A 16,970-nucleotide genomic window follows, 5' to 3' on the forward strand; every position below is an offset into this window, starting at 1 on the left:
TATGCTGCTTACAACGATAATATTTATTGCTGCATAATCTAGCAAGTCAGCCGATTATAAGTGCTTGCTTGCTTGCTTATCGACTGATCGTTGCCGTTTACACAAAGCAATGATCGATAACATGCGTTCATATGAAAGCTCATTTGCCCGATCATTGGTCCGTGTAAAAGCGCATTAAGTGGGGAATTTATCACACTAGTTTTCTGGCCTTAAAAACTCACCAAAATGCCCAAAAGACGCAATCTGTATTGGGAATTGAGACTTTTGGCTTTTTAACACTGCCCTTGCCTCTTTTGTGAAATGGAGCCTAGAAAACAGCTCCTGAATTTCAGACTTAATGGCATGTTGCAGCCGTTTTTCGCAGCGTCCATTACGGACGTAATTGGAGCTGTTTTTCTATGGAGTCAATGGAAAACGGCTCCAATTACATCCCAAGAAGTGACAGGCAAATTTCTCTAACTTGAATCGCTGACATCAGCACTCATGGACATATATCAACAGGGATCTTGAGCTTCTCTAGTGTTCAGTTCTGTAAGCCATATTTACATATTAGTGGAGATCCCCTTTAACAGGGTTTGTATACCCAATGAATGCAAGACTTTTCCCACCAGTAAATTAATTCAGTCTGAATACGAAATCTTTTAAAGATAATGTACACTTACATTAGTTTTTGTGGGTTTTAAACAAAGCGCAAATGTTTGTGGATACAGTACATGTGAAAAGCTGAACTTCTGAACTGTTACTTGAGGGTTCTGCAACTACGTCGTTTTATTATTGCTTTTCCATTTCCACAGTGCTCTACTGATGCTGTAGTTTTCCAAATCCTTGAACAAAATAATCTGAAAAACACAGTAAGCCCTAGATGTATAACCAGTTGAATAGGTTCTCTTGTCCAAGAACCAAAGAGGTTTTTACGTAGGTCATTTCATTTTGATATCCCATATTTGTTGTGTATTTAAAGGGACACTTAAATTGAACTGAAATCCTTCCCATTTTTTTTTAGTGATCTGTGAATGTTACTTCACAGAGGATCGAAGGGTGGGGGCTAAAAAGATCTTTGGGGTCAAATCTCTTATATCTTCCCTTCTCCCCTAAAACGAGAAGGGGAAATGAGACCTCCTGATTAGGGCAATTATTTTTTTGGGCAGTGCATAACATACAGTATCTTGGATCTGATGTGTTACAGCTTTCCAACATCCGATGACTTGAATTTATGAAATTGTATATGTCCCTATCAAACTGATTGTAATTACATCATAACACAGACCTTCCAAGTGTACCTTCAATAAAAAAAAATCTCAAATGTCAGAGTGCTTCTGGTGCTCGGCCACCTCAAGATGTCAAATGTCAGCACATCTGAACAACAATGCACATCTGTCCCGGCTAGCAATAAGAGCAAGTATGTGGTTGCAGCTATTGTGGGGAAATCTGTGACAAGCATCTGTGGGGGCACCCATGGCTGGCACACTGTTGTATAGGCATGCGTGATTCCCATACTGTTGTTGGGACATCTATGACTTACCCATGGAAACATTGGGGCCAGGAGAGAAGGGTTGTGGGATCAATTTGCCTCCATGTGCAATTCATGTATCTTCATGTGCTTTGCAAACTGGGGGGGTTATAACTTTTTTTACTTTTTAAAAAAAAATGAAGAGTGTGTTGTCACCAAACATGTAGATTGTTCCCATATTAGAGACTATTATTATTGCTTGTATATTGTAACAAAAAGTAAAATCACATTCACTCCTAGATCTAGATGAGTTTTGGATGAAGTACAGCCAGGTGAGCTTTACCTTGTATGATGTAAGAGATGTGCTATTGCTGCTCCCTCTCCTGTAACACGATCCCCCCTTCTCCCTCTACCCTCTCACAGCATCTCACACAGATACTGAGGGAGAGCAACTGTTGCAGTTTCCCCAGCCTCTCTCTTCCTCAATGTCTAGTGTTTGGTGAGTGAGGAAGTTTCTGAACATTTGCAGAGATCCTACAGGAACTAAAAGGGGGGCTACAAGCTGCTGGAAGGTGAAGAAGATGCTACTTTACCTTAATAACATATATTACAACGTTTCATGTGTTCCTGATCTATGGGGGGAAAAAAAATAACGATAGGTATCATGTATGCCACGTAGCACTTGCACACAAGATTGAATAGCATGCTTTTCTATCAGCAGGTATCAACAGAACTGTGGCTTGGACCTATGAGACTAACACAGGATCCTATACAGGTATTTATACTTGCACATTTTTTTCATATGAGATATTCACTGAAGCATGCCTTAGATACATGTACATATAGATATATATCAATGTACATAATACAACCATATAGCAGACTATATAGATCTGCATATATAAACAAAACCTGTCCCCTTCTCCCTCCCCGATTGTGGTCCCTGAAATTATAAGATATATTTTATATATTCTAGAACTCATAGAAGTCCTTAAGGTTCAAAACTAAGAAACATGCTAGGGCACAAACAGCCCCAGCAGAGAATTTTGAATACAGATCAGCAGCAGCTCCTCTAGGGCCCAAGAGAATTCATTGATTCTGTCACAAAACAGAGTTGCTGTGGAAACAAGTTTTAGCAAAGCGTGGTCTGAATGATTGCTTTTAGATCATTTACTTTCCTTCCAATGTGACACATAAGTAATGTAAGTACAGTGAGATATTTCTATCATTGTCCAAGATGTTGCAAAAAATGCAGTTCTCAGTATCTTTCTTAGTCAGTCATACCTCCCAACCGTCCCAGATTCAGCGAGACTGTCCCAGATTCCGGGCGGTGTTCTGCTGTTCTGGGCGGTCCGTGGTTTGTCCTTGTGTCAACTGTATCTGCGTCCTCAGGACGCAGACACAGTTGAATCCAATGCTGAAGCAAGGAACCCTCAGCTCCCTGCTTCAGAATTCGCTACTTTAAGCGCTGAGCCTGGGGAATCCCTTGACGTCACTGTGCATATATGGACAGTGATGTCAGGCTTTCCACTATGGAGTCTCCGGCCAGAGCAATGCAAGCTCTCTGGCCGGGTACTCCTTTCTTGGGAAAGCCCTTAACATCACTGTACATATATATGGACAGTGACGTCAGTGGCTCCTTCAGGAGCGGAATCCCCGGCCTGGGCTTTTCTGAAGCTCTGGCTGGGGATTCCGCTCCTAGAGGGAGCCCCAATGGCACGATCTTCAAGGGGGATGTGGCACCAACTACATGGGCACTGTCGCACTATATAGGCACAATCTAAAGGGGACACTGTGGTGCTATCTACATGGGCACTTTGTGTGGTGCTATCTACATGGGCACTGTGGCACTATGTGGGAACTGGCACTTTTTTATGTGGGCACTGGCACTAGGGGCAGCTAAGGGGGCAGTATACTGTATGGGGCCAGCTAGGGTGCCATTATACTGTGTGGGGCAGCTATGGGGAATTATACAGTATGTGGGCAGCTAATGGGGCATTATACTGTATGGGTCACCTGAGGGGATATTATACTATATGGTGGCAGCTATAGGGGCATTATACTGTATGGGGCTACTGTGGGGGCATTATATTGTATGGGACATTATACTGTATGGGGCAGCTATGGTGCATTATACTGTATGGGGACAGAAATGGAGGCATTATACTGTGTGGAGGCAGCTATGGGGGCATTATACTGTATGGGGCAGCTATGGGGCATTATACTGTATGGGGCAGCTATGGGGTCATTATACTGTATTGGGGCATCTGTGTGGGCATTATATTATACGGGGCATTATACTGTATGGGGCAGCAATGACGGCATTATACTGTATGGGGGGAGCTATGGGGGTATTATGCTGTATGGGGCAGTTATAGGGCATTATATTGTATGGAGGAATATGTGTGGGCATTTTACTGTATGGGGCAGCTATGGGGGCATTATACTGTGTGGGGGCAGCTATTTGGCATTATACTGTGTAGGAGACACTATGGGATATTTTACTGCGTGGGGGGAAGCTATAGTGGCATTATAATGTGTGGGGGGGTTCGGTTCTATAGTGGCATTATACTGTGTGGGGCGTTCGGTTCTATGGGGGCATTATACTGTGGCGAGGCACTATGGGAGCATCATACTGTGTGGGCTGAATCAGGTGTTAATGGGCAAGGATTGGGTGGGGTTAGAGGTATGGCTTAAAAGGAAAAAATAGCTGCAATATGCGCACCACATCGGTTGTCCCTCTTTGCGATGCTTGAAAGTTGGGAGGTATGAGTCAATAGCAGGCGTTATCATATGCTGCATGTCTTCTAAAGCTTGCATGGGACAAAGTAAACCAGAATTTACATTGTGTGCAGTGCACAGGCACAGAGATACACCATTTAGCTGGTTCCTTAATGATATTAGACACAAACCCAGACTTCTCTTTGGATACATTATGTTTTAATTCCTCCTTTTTACAATGTGATGATCTTGAAATTAAGATAAATAACTAATTTTTTAAGGCTAGTCAATGAAAAAGAACCCCTAATATAAAACTATAAAAGTCGGTGTATATATAAAATCTACTACTGACCCGGGGTCCCTTAGCCCCTTACCGCAGTTAAAGGGGTTGAAATAAAGAGTGGCTTAAAGGGGTTGTCCAGGGTCATTAAGAAAATGTCTGATTTTTGTCCCCAGAAACACTCTTGTTCATTGGTCTTGTATTGCAGTCGAGCCCCAGTCACTTGAATGGAGATGAACTGTAATAGAAGACATATATTCAACATGTTTAACCATAGTAGGTGATATGATGTAAATCCTATGAATTAGAGGATATAATAATCAACTATATCTGAATGGACTTCTATTTCAAAGAATTAATTTATAATCCATAGCAATTATTCTTATGTGCTCTGCTATTTCATATATAGGTGCTGCTAGTGTTTGCTAAAGAAGATAGTCAGAGTGATGGGTTCTGGTGGGCCTGTGATCGAGCTGGGTACAAGTGTAATATTGCGTGTACACCAGAATCAGCACTTGAATGCTTCCTTGATAAACACCATGAAATCATTGTCATAGACCATAGATACCCGAGATACCTCGATGCTGAGACTGTATGCAGGTAAGTGCAGAGTTTCTTTGATGTTATTTCATTGGTTTTATGCAACCAATGTTGCTTTTCATTTGATGCCATGCATTGACAAGAATATTTGAATTTTGGAGAAAAATATTAACATTATATCGTTTTTGTATTCTCAAATTTTTTAGGTTGTGTTTTTATTGTTGTGTCTAAAATGTATATTAACACCATTTAATTTTTCAAAAAAAGATAGTCTCTGTCACGATCCGTGGGTATGTGGACTCCCTAGGCCGCACCGCCGTAGCGGAGTAGCAGCTGGCCAAACAACAGTCCTAGTACAAGAGTACCTTTAATAATCCAGACGGTAATGGAGGCTCGGCACAGATGAACTTTTAGACACCAGACGTGGTGTATATCAGCAGGTGTGACCGGTGGCACAACACGACTCCAACAGGTTAAGACACAGGAACAGATATAGTACGGGATATAGGATACAGGTAGCAGGGCACAGGAACAACTGGAACAGGATATGACTAAGGGATCATTTGCAAAGACTAAGATGGGTAAACGCAACAATGCTCAGGCAATGACTGAAAGGGCAGAGCACTTTTCATAGTCCAGGGTGATCATGGGCTAATTACAGATTTTCCTCATGTGTGTGCACTGGCCATATAAGGGCCTGCGGGAATTAGTGCAGCAATGCAGAAGTGAGTGCCGGCGTCTCTCAGGAGGGAGATGCCGCCTGGCACTCACTTGTCTATGGCCATGGCCGTCAGGGAGGCAGATAAGCACGACAGTCCGCGGTTGTGGACGTTACAGTCCCTGTGGTAATAGATTTGGAAACGGCTGTTATTTTGAGCAGAAAATTACTGTAAAGAGTAAAACCGTCAATTTACATAAAATAACCCCCAGCCGAATGCTCGTTTGTCCGACAGCTATTTCTCATGCATGTATGGCGAGTGGATAATCTCCCATGGAAACATAGGATCAGCATGTTAGCAGATGTCAGAGCACCGATGGGAGGCCCGAATACACATTAGGTCATTCTCTGATCCTGCTATTTGGCCATCTTTCATGTGTATTCCCAGTTTAGTTTAACGATTGCTCTGGAGGACTTTGGACTGGAGGACTGTGGTTTGTAATTTGATAACAGTGGATGCCCATTGATTTCAATGGCCGCTGTGTAAAGCTTCAATGCTGCAGTGAAAATGAGCATTCATAGAATGTGGTAAAAGCTTATTGCCGGGGGTCCTAGCAGGGCTGGCCTTAGAATAGATGGCGCCCCGTGCAAAATTATCTTTCAAGAATTGTTTCAAGATAGACAGAAAACGGCTAAAAACAAGCACTACACTCGTAGGGTATGTTCACACAGCATTTTTTGTAAGGCAAAAAAAAATCTGCCTCAAAATTCCTCCGGACAGCTCTAGAACGGGAGTCCCAACCCCTGTTCCTCATCACTGCACAATCTTAGTGAGGAGGATTTTGAATAGAGCGGCTTTTGCCAATATACGCTGCTGCTCCATTCAAAGTCTATGGTGATGTGAACAAAGAGGAGAAATATGATATAAAATAAATACAATTATAATACAATTGACAAGCCTAATAAAATGCCCACCCCAAAGATCTTAAAAACACAAGATGATGAGGACCATATTTTAAGATGCCCTACTTGATATAAACATTAGAGGAATGAAAAGTGAAGTGTCATATATAATTATACAAAAATCACTCGGACAGCCTAACTAGTAAGTTATAGAGTAAAAGAGCAGTGATGCACAACATAATGGACAGGCCGATTGTTTATTGCTTAAGAATTCTTTGTTTCTAAAATCAAATACATTTCAGGTCATTAGCTTGAATGTAAAACCTCTCTTCTGCACCTATTGGGGACCTACCAGCCAATGTCCCTGACAACCCCCACAATGACATAATCAGCGGTGACATCACCAAGGCAGTGATGTTGCCCATAACCTAAGATGTCCATAGGCCCAATTAAGGATTTTAAGGGGCTGCCCTACAGGGGACCCATCAGCTCATGTCAACGTCTCAACCCTCACCCCATGATGTAATCTGCCTGGGAGTCCTGTCGCTCAATTTATAGGGCTGTCACCCCTTATTACGTCACTGCCCGCTACACCCCACTTAGAAAACTACCACTGTTCTGGGGACTTCAAGGAGACAAATCAGGCAACGTCACTAATAGTACCTGTTATGACATCAGCATCCCTACATGCACCGATGTGCTACAGGAAACCCACGAGGACATGTCCCTGACACAGCTCCCCCCTCGTTATGTCACTAAGGCAGTGACCTCATTAATGTAAAGTAGCAGAAATGCCACTTTTCTAAATTGCCATTTAATTAACATACAGTGTGACCATAAGAATATCAATCAATGCCCAAACCTAAGTGTGCCTTACAGCACCGACATAACCTTGCCAGCCAGCACTATAGTAGACATACACACTGCCTACATACCAGAACAAGCAATGTGCAAGTAGTAGCATACTATATAACAGTGCCATAAATTCCTATATGTAAATAAAGACCTGCCTTCTCTTGGTACGCCTCCCCCGTCTTCCTGAATCCAAATTAGCACTATTGCTTCCAGTCAGTTGTGATTAATTATGACATCCAAAATTGCAGCATGTAACCTTTAGTGCTCACGCTGTTTTAGGGATCTCTGTGTATGGATCTTTTGTAGAAATACTGCACCCAAAACAAATTGTGGTAAGTTCCATCAGATGCTGTAGTACGGAGGTATATGGTGGGATACGGAAGCTCATAGAGAGCCCACTTCTCTGTCATACAGACCGATAGCTACTCCTTGTGCTACTCAACCGGGTCCGCGCTTTGCTGTGTGCTTGAGACCTTGCCGGTTGTAATTTCCCATCAATTATACCAATATCAATCTAAATTGGTGTGTGTGAAGGGATCTGATTGGGATCTGTCTTATATGCCAGAAAATGTATTCTACCTGCTTATAGTGCCTTGCAAAAGTATTCACCTTCTTGTTTTTTTTCTGTTTTGTTACGTTACAACCCGGAATTAAATTGGATTTTTGGAGGGCTTTGTACTATTTGATTTACACGACATGCCTACCACTTTGAAAGTGCAATTATTATTTTTTTACTGTGACACAAACAATAAATAAGACAAAAAAAAAGAACTTTATTGTGCAGAAGTATTCATCCCCTCAAGGTCAATACTTTGTGGAGCCACTTTTTGCTGCAATTACAGATACAAGTCTCATGGGGTACAGTATGTCTCCATTAGATCAGCGCTTCCCGACACTGAGATTTTGGCCATTCTTCCAGACTCCTGCTCCAACTCTTCAGGTTAGATGGGTTGTGTTGGGGTGCAGCAGTCTTCACGTCATGCCACAGATTCTCTATTGGATTGAGGTCTGGGCTTTGACTCGGCCATTCCAAGACCTGTAAATGTTTCCCCTTAAGCCCCTCCAGTGAAGCTTTACCACTATGTTTAGGGTCTATGTCCTGCTGGAAGGTGAATCTCCACCCCAGTCTCGTCTCTGGCAGACTGAAACAGGTTTTCCTCAAGAATTGCCCTGTATTTACTGCCATTCATCTTTCCTTCAATCCTGACCAGTTTTCCACTCCCTGCCCCCACAGCATGATGCTGCCCCCTCTATGCTTCACTGTAGGAATGGGGATCTTGGGGTGATGGGAAGTGTTGGGTTTGTGTCATGAAGGCCAAAAAGTTCAATGTTAATCTCGTCTGATCAGAGAACCTTCTTCCATGTGGTTGAGGAGTCTGCCACGTGCTGTATGGCAAACTTAAAACGTGTTTTCTTATGTTTATCTTTAACACCTTCGCGCCGCACCCATTTTTCAGATTTTCAACTTAATTTTTTCCTCCCCACCTTCCAAAAGTCATAACTTTTTCATTTTTCCGTCTATATAGTCCTATGAGCGCTTCATTATTGCGGGACGAGTTGTAGTTTTTCGTAGCGCCGCTTATTGTGCCATATAATGTACTAGGAAACAGGGAAAAAATTATATGTGGGGTAGAAAATGAAAAATAACTGCGATTCCTCCATAGTTTTTTGCACTTAATTTTTACAAAATTCACTGTACAATTAAAATGACATATTAACTTTATTCTGCGGGTCAATACGATTACGGTGATACCAAATTTATATAGATTTTTCTATATTTTACTACTTTTACAAGAAAAAAACTAACTGCGAACAATAACATTTATTTTGTGTCGCCCAATTCTGAGAGCCATAACTTTTTTATTTTTCTGTCGATTAAGTGTTATGAGGGCTTATTTTTTTGCAGGAAAAGTTTTTAATTCTACCATTTTGGGTTTTGATCACTTTATATTCCATTTTTTTGTGGGAGATGAGATGACCAAAAAAATTGCGATTCTGGCGGTTTAATTTTTTCACGACGCACAACGTGCTGGTTAATTAATGATATATTGTAATAGTTCAGACGTCTACAGATGCGGTGATACCAATTATGTTTATTTACCTGCAATCTGCTATGTCCTCCCTTGTACGCTTTTATTTTTGCATGATGCCACAATAAAAGAAAGAATACGAAGCCAAACGGATGAGTGCCGTAATTTCATCCTTCTTACTGCATGTCGTTCTCAGACTGATTTTTATCTTTTTGCTGAGCACCGCCCAAAGTCTTTTGGCTAAGCGACTCCTGTTCCAATTTTTTGTACTTCGTACCTGCTCTTTACTAAAAGAGATTGACGAATAGTACCAACTTCTTTCTTCTGTGACTCAATTATGTTTATTTATTTATTTATTTATTTATTTACAATGCTTTAGGGGGAAAATGGGAAAAGGTTTTTTTTTTTACTTTTAATATTTATTTATTTTTTTGAACATAAAAAAAAACTTTATTCAACTGATTTTTAGGGGACTTGAACAAGCGATCGTTTGCACTATATACTGCAATACTAATGTATTGCAGTATATCGTCTTTTTAACAGGCTTCTATTAAGCCGTGCCAGAGGCAGGGCTTAATAAGAGCACAAAGATGGCAGACCTGGGGGCCTTCACTAGGCCCCCAGGCTGCCATAGCAACCATCGCCACCCCGCGATTGCATTGCAGGGGGCACGATATGCTGATAGAGGGGGTCGCCCCCTCCTAATGATTTAAACGAGTGGGATCGCACTCGAGCACGATTCCTCTCGTTACTGTAAAGGGTCGGCCGTAACATACAGCCGACACCCGCATTGTACAGAGCGGGCTCAGCCCGTGAGCCCACTCCATACTACCCCTACCCAGCTATGACGTATCCATAGGTCAAGTTTCTGGAAGGGGTTAAGCAATGGCTTTTTTCTGGTCACTCTTCCATAAAGCCCCAGTCTGTAGAGTGTACGGCTTATAGGGATCCTATGGACAGATACTTAAATCTCCGCTGTGAAACTTTGGAGCTCCTTCAGTGTTATCTTTGATGTCTTTGTTGAATCTCTGATTAATGCCCTCCTTGCCCTTTCTGCGAGTTTTGGTGGGCGGCCTTCTCTTGTCAGGTTTGTAGCTGTACCATATTTTTTCCAGTTTGCAATATTGGATTTAATGGTGCTCCATGGAATGTTGAAAGTTTGGGATATTTTTTTTGTAACCCAACCCTGATCTATACTTCTCCACATCTTTGTCTCTGACCTGTTTGGAGAGCTCCTTGGTCTTCATGTTGCTTAGTGGTGTTGCAGATTTAGGGGCCTTTTAGTATTTATACTGACGTGATGTGACAGATCATGTGACACTTTATTGCACACAGATGGACCTTATTCATCTAATAGTGTGACTCCTAAAGATAATTAGTTTGGCCAGATCTTATTTAGGCATTTCATATCAAAGGGGTGAATACTTATGCACTACAACTTTTCTGTTTTAGTTCTTTCTTTTTTTTCTTTTAAATAAAGTATTTTATTTTCATTCCTTTGTAAGAATTTGGACTATGTTAAAATAAAATCAAATTTAAAACCCATTTTGATTCCAGGTTCTAATGCAACAAAACAGGAAAAACACCAAGGGGGTGAATACTTTCACAAGACACTGTAAATATTTTGGAATTCTACCAGTTTTCAGTCTGCATCCTTCTTGCGGTCTGGCACTCAACATTTTAAGCTTTTTACTGTCCTTCTTTGACAGGTCAATACGAGCTACAAAGCCATCAGAGCACACTACAATCCTGTCCGTGGTTCCACGTGTGTAAGTTACTTCCACATGGGTTAGATTTTACGTTTTATTTTTTTGCATTCATCTGAACACACTGGCTCCAAAATAAAAAATGTATTACGTTACCACATAATCGTTTCCCTAGATAGAAGTATTTATGTTCATGTGACAGCCTAATTCTGAACAATCATTGCAAATACATTGCATTACATCTTCTATGCTTCTGAGTTATAGCCTGTATTATTGTCCAGAGCTGAAATACCCCAGCATTCCTTGCTAGATCAATATCTGCACTGGCACTGATCTTGCTTTAGTGATTTGCATTCTAGAAAGTCTTGTTTTTAATAGCAGGCGCCGTAGAGTAGTATGTTGTAGCAAAAACAAACTTTCCCACAGTTAATTGGTTTCCAAGATTTGTATAATCAAGACAAACCCTGTCCATATGCCCCTATTATGGAATATGGACTGCATGGAGGGAGTCCCTATTAGGGACCAGAGTAGAGAGCTGCTAACAAACAGTCACTTTGGCTCTGGCGGACTTGGGACTCTGGGTTTTGGAATCCAAACTGATGAGACAATCCCTTAAACATAGATGACGCCTTCATTTTTGTTATAGTCTGGGATCCCAGGTATATGCTATCAATGTTAAATCTCAGAAAAGTCCTCTAAGAATATGTTTGATAAAAAACTCAATAAGGCTTCGTTCGCATCTGCGCTAAGGCTCTGTCGGAGCGGAGCCCTAGCAGACACAAACGGAAACCATAGGTTTCACCGGATCCGGTGCTAATGGTTTCCGTTTGTCTCCGTTGTGCCAGGGTTCTATCGTTTTGATGGAATCCATACCGTAGTCGACTACGCTATTAATTCAGTCAAAACGACGGAACTCTTGCACAACGGAGACAAACGGAAACCAATGGCACGGATCCGTCACCATTGAAATCAATGCTGATGGAAACAGAAAACTATGGTTTCCGTTTGTGTCTGTCACGGTTCCGTTCCGATGGAAAGCTTAGACCGAACGTCGGAAAGGAGCCCTAGTGCAGATGTGAACGAAGCCTTACTGTTTCCAATGACTACAGTACGTTAAGCAGAACTGGTGTCATGATCTGTGGGTATGTGGACCCACTGGGCCGTAACGCCATAGCGGGATAGCAGCTGGCCAAACAGTGTACCAAGTCAATGTATATATAGTCCAAGCACAAGGGTACCTGTAGAAGTACAGACAGAAGCAAATGCAAGGCTCAGATGGGGCCTCGGCAGCAGACACCAGGTGTGGTGTAACGCAGCAGGCGTGACCGGTGGCACAATTTGACTCCAACTTTCTAAGGCACATGAACAAAGGTAGCACGGGATACAGGATACAGGTAGCAGGTACGGGAACACTGGGGACAGGATAACACTAGGGGACCATTTGCAAGACTAACACGGGTAAACACAACAATGCTCAGGCAAGGAGTAAAGGGGCAGGGCCCTTCTTATAGTCCAGGGTGATCATGGGCTAATAGATGATTATTTTCATGTGCGCGCGCTAGCCCTTTAAGGCCGGGCACAGGCGTGTGCGTGCACTTTATGGGACACAGCAGAACGGAGCGGAAGTGAGCACTGGCGTCTCCTAGGGATGAGATGCGGGCCAGCGCTCACAGATCCATGGCTGCGGCCGTCGGGTGGGGGTGAGTAATCCCGACGTTCCGCGGCCGTGGACGCTACAACTGGGAATGTAGCTCTGGACTATAATGCAGGCTGTAAGTTAGGTTCAGTACAAGATAAGTAATACAATGCATTTACAATATTACTCAACGTTTTATGTAGATTGCATTTATATATAAACTCATGGCTTGCATTTGAAGAGCATCAATCTACTTTAATTTACTAATGGGTTTTAATGAAAAGGGATATTGATCCATTTCCCATAAGTTTCTAATCCTTATTCCTAGTTGTGACAATCCTATCTATCTGATTGTCATTTATTATTGATACTTTTTCCAAATAAACTACAATTTAATTTCCTACACACACACGCACACACTCTCGCACGCACGCACGCACGCACGCACGCACACATACATACATACATTCTCTCACACACACATACACACACAACACACACACACACACACACACACCCATGCTCCCACTGTAAATGAGAATATATATGAAAATATATGAAAATTATGACAATAATATATTTGTTTTGCCTCAGGGGACCTGAACAAGAGGAGATGTCAGTCCTCCCTCTTCTCCATGCTGGATTTAATAGGGTAAGTGGCAGCTGCTTGTTAAAATTACAGAAAATAAAGGTTTCACTTTTGGCAATCCTACGAATATGTCATTAAAGGGAGATCGGTGGGGGTCTTGATGAGAGGTGGCTGTACATATGCAGTCACTCCTTATTTAAAGGGGTTGTACACGTGAATAAGAATCAATATGTAAATAATAAAGACCTGCTGATCAGAGGGGCTGCAAAAGCTGCAGGCAGCCACGCATTTCTCCAGCATATATGAAAAATGTGGTATTACGCGGCTCCCATAGCGCTTCTTCTGCTCTGGCATATAGAGGGGTGTCCCGGCTAAAAGGGCATACGGACTGGGGATATCCGCTTTAAATGAATGGGAGTTATTAAAAATTTAACTAGTGCATTCAGTAGTGTCTGTAGCTCCCACAACAGCTGTCAGCTTTCCCAATATTAACACTTGTATTGTAAAAGGTACAGATCAATATAGTTACTTTGTTTATATGTCCGGCTCTTAATGTTCGGCACTACTAGCCACCACTGACACTGCTTATCTCCTAGCAAAACAATAGGATGAGACATATATAGCCACTCTTCACATGTGGATTGACAGAGATATATTATATATTTTTCAGAGATTTATGGAGAATTACAGTATGATTGCTTGTTATAATGAACTAATCCAGATAGAGCATACGGAGGTGCGATCTCAGCTCAAACTAAGGTAGGTGTATGGATTTACTAATAGCTTTTCTATGATGTCTTACAGAGTGCAAGACTACATTTACCGTATGTTAACTGGCAATTAGTCTGACCTGTACCAAGCAGAAGTGCGGAGTGTGGGTAAATCTTCTGGCCAAATCAAATTGGCAAACTCTAGCCAAATACTGCTTTTTATCTGCTCATATTTAAAGAAGGAATTCAGCAATTATTATTTTTTGCCTCTATTATGCAGCGTAGGCTATTATTTAATAATAATGTAGAGGCTTCTGTGTATGCCTTGTGGATTCCTGGTTTAATCTGCCATCTACAGAGTGTCTGCCATCTTGGTTCCCTCTTCAGCTCTGATATAGTTACATAGTTACATAGTTACATAGTTAGCACGGCTGAAAAAAGACACATGTCCATCAAGTTCAACCAAGGGACGGGAAAAGGGAAGGGAAAAATTTCTACACATAGGAGCTAATACTTTTTTGCTCTATGAAATTATCTAACCCTTTTTTGAAGCCATCTACTGTCCCTGCTGTGACCAGTTCCTGCGGTAGACTATTCCATAAATTCACCGTTCTCACAGTAAAGAAGGCTTGTCGCCTCTGCAGGTTGAACCTTTTTTTCTCCAGACGGAGGGAGTGCCCCCTTGTTTTTTGAGGGGGTTTTACATGGAACAGGATTTCACCATATTTTTTGTATGTGCCATTAATATATTTATATAAATTAATCATGTCCCCCCTTAGTCGTCTTTTTTCAAGGCTAAATAGGTTTAATTCTTTTATTCTTTCCCCATAACTTAGATTCTCCATGCCCCTTATTAGCTTCGTTGCTCTTCTTTGTATTTTTTTTCTAACTCCAGGGCATCCTTTCTATGAACTGGAGCCAAGAACTGAACTGCATATTCTAGATCAGGCCTCACTAATGCTTTGTAAGGTGGCAAGATTACATCCCTGTCCCGCGAGTCCATGCCTCTTTTAATACACGACAATATCTTGCTGGCCTTTGAAGCAGCTGATTGACATTGCATGCTGTTATTTAGTTTATGATTTACAAGTATACCCAGATCCTTCTCAACAAGTGGCTCCCCCAGTGTAGCTCCCCCTAGGACATATGATGCATGCAGGTTGTTGGTACCCAAATGCATAAGTTTACATTTATCTACATTAAACTTAATTTGCCAACTGGATGCCCAAACACTCAGTTTGTTTAAATCCGCTTGCAATTCACGAACATCTTCCATAGACTGTACTATATTACATAGCTTGGTGTCATCTGCAAAAATAGAAATAGTGCTATTAATCCCATCCTCTATATCACTAATAAATAAGTTGAATAATAGTGGTCCCAGCACTGTAGCCTGGGGTACACCACTTATAACCGGGGACCATTCAGAGTAGGAATCATTTACCACAACTGTCTGGATACGGTCCTTGAGCCAATTCTGAATCCAATTACAAACTATATTTTCTAAGCCTATAGTCCTTAATTTACCCATTAGACGTCTATGAGGGACAGCGTCAAATGCCTTTGCAAAGTCCAAAAACACTATATCCACAGCGGCTTCTGCTCACCTCTTCATAAAAACAGATCAGGTTAGTTTGACCACTTCTGTCCTTAGTAAAACCGTGCTGGCTGTCACTTATAATACTTTTTTTTGTCACATAATCCTGTATATAGTCCCTGAATAGCCCCTCAAACATTTTCCCCACGATGGATGTTAAGCTTACTGGTCTATAATTACCCGGGGAAGACCTAGAGCCCTTTTTGAAAATAGGCACCACATTTGCCCTGCGCCAATCCCTTGGCACTATACCAGTCACTAGAGAATCTTTGAATATTATGAAAAGGGGGACAGAAATAACTGAACTAAGCTCTTTAAGAATTCTAGGGTGTATCCCATCTGGTCCCGGGGCCTTGTGCACATTTATTTTATTTAATTTAGCTTGGACCATATCTACATTCATCCAATTCAGTATATCAACTGATATATTAACAGCACTGGCACCGGCTATATCAGCTGCTCTTTCTTCTGTTGTATATACAGAGCTAAAGAACCCATTTAGTAACTCTGCCTTCTCTTGATCCCCTGTGACCAACTCCCCATTACCACTATCTAGAGGTCCTACATGTTTAGACCTTGGCTTTTTTGCATTTATATACTTGAAGAATTTTTTTGGGATTTGTTTTACTATCCTTGGCCACCTGCCTTTCATTTTGTATTTTTGCTAATTTTATTAAATTTTTACAGATTTTATTAAGCTCTTTATATTTTACAAAGGCTACAGATGTACCCTCAGATTTGTATTTTTTAAATGCCCTTTTTTTGTCATGTATTGCCCCTTTCACAGAAGGTGTAAGCCATGTGGGGTTTAATTTTAGTCATTTATACTTGTTACCTATAGGAATAAATTTTGCACTATAATTACCCAAAGTAGATTTGAAAATCTCCCATTTATCATTTGTCCCATTATTTGACATTAGTTCTTCCCAGTCCATATCCTGAATTGCAGCCCTCATCCTGGGGAAATTGGCTGTAATGACGGGGGTGGGGAGACAGACAAGTGAGCCCTAATCTACCCGCCACTCAGTCCCTGCCTACTTGCAACGACGCGCCCTAGGTGACGGGGTACAACTGGGCGACGGTCCCTACGCTCAATAAGTGCACGACAAACAGACAAGGGTACACAGAGCTAGGGGGAGAAAGGGTCAGTTGCCCACGGCAACACCGTGAGCAACAAGAGAAGTGAACAAGCCGAGTCAAACCAGGAGAGTACGAGTTGCCAAACGCAGAGCAGGAGAGTAGTGAACAAGCCGAGTCAAACCAGGAGAGTACGAGGTACCAAACGCAGAGCGGGA

At 41.8% G+C, this 16,970-nt stretch overlaps 1 protein-coding gene across 4 annotated transcripts in view; it reads left to right on the forward strand.

Moving 5' to 3' along the window:
• Positions 1 to 16,970, forward strand: part of PDE8B (phosphodiesterase 8B) — a 230,248-nt gene that overhangs the window by 150,636 nt on the left and 62,642 nt on the right. For 3 of the 4 annotated variants that reach the window (XM_075838621.1, XM_075838639.1, XM_075838649.1), the window contains exons 2-6: positions 2,169 to 2,225; positions 4,861 to 5,051; positions 11,147 to 11,206; positions 13,374 to 13,431; positions 14,039 to 14,127. In XM_075838621.1, coding sequence (XP_075694736.1) covers positions 2,169 to 2,225; positions 4,861 to 5,051; positions 11,147 to 11,206; positions 13,374 to 13,431; positions 14,039 to 14,127 — 455 coding nt within the window. The remainder of the gene's footprint in view (positions 1 to 2,168; positions 2,226 to 4,860; positions 5,052 to 11,146; positions 11,207 to 13,373; positions 13,432 to 14,038; positions 14,128 to 16,970) is intronic. The other variant, XM_075838631.1, reaches the window with a different exon arrangement.

The sequence above is a fragment of the Rhinoderma darwinii genome, chromosome 1 (assembly GCF_050947455.1).
Source record: "Rhinoderma darwinii isolate aRhiDar2 chromosome 1, aRhiDar2.hap1, whole genome shotgun sequence".
NCBI lineage: Eukaryota > Metazoa > Chordata > Amphibia > Anura > Rhinodermatidae > Rhinoderma > Rhinoderma darwinii.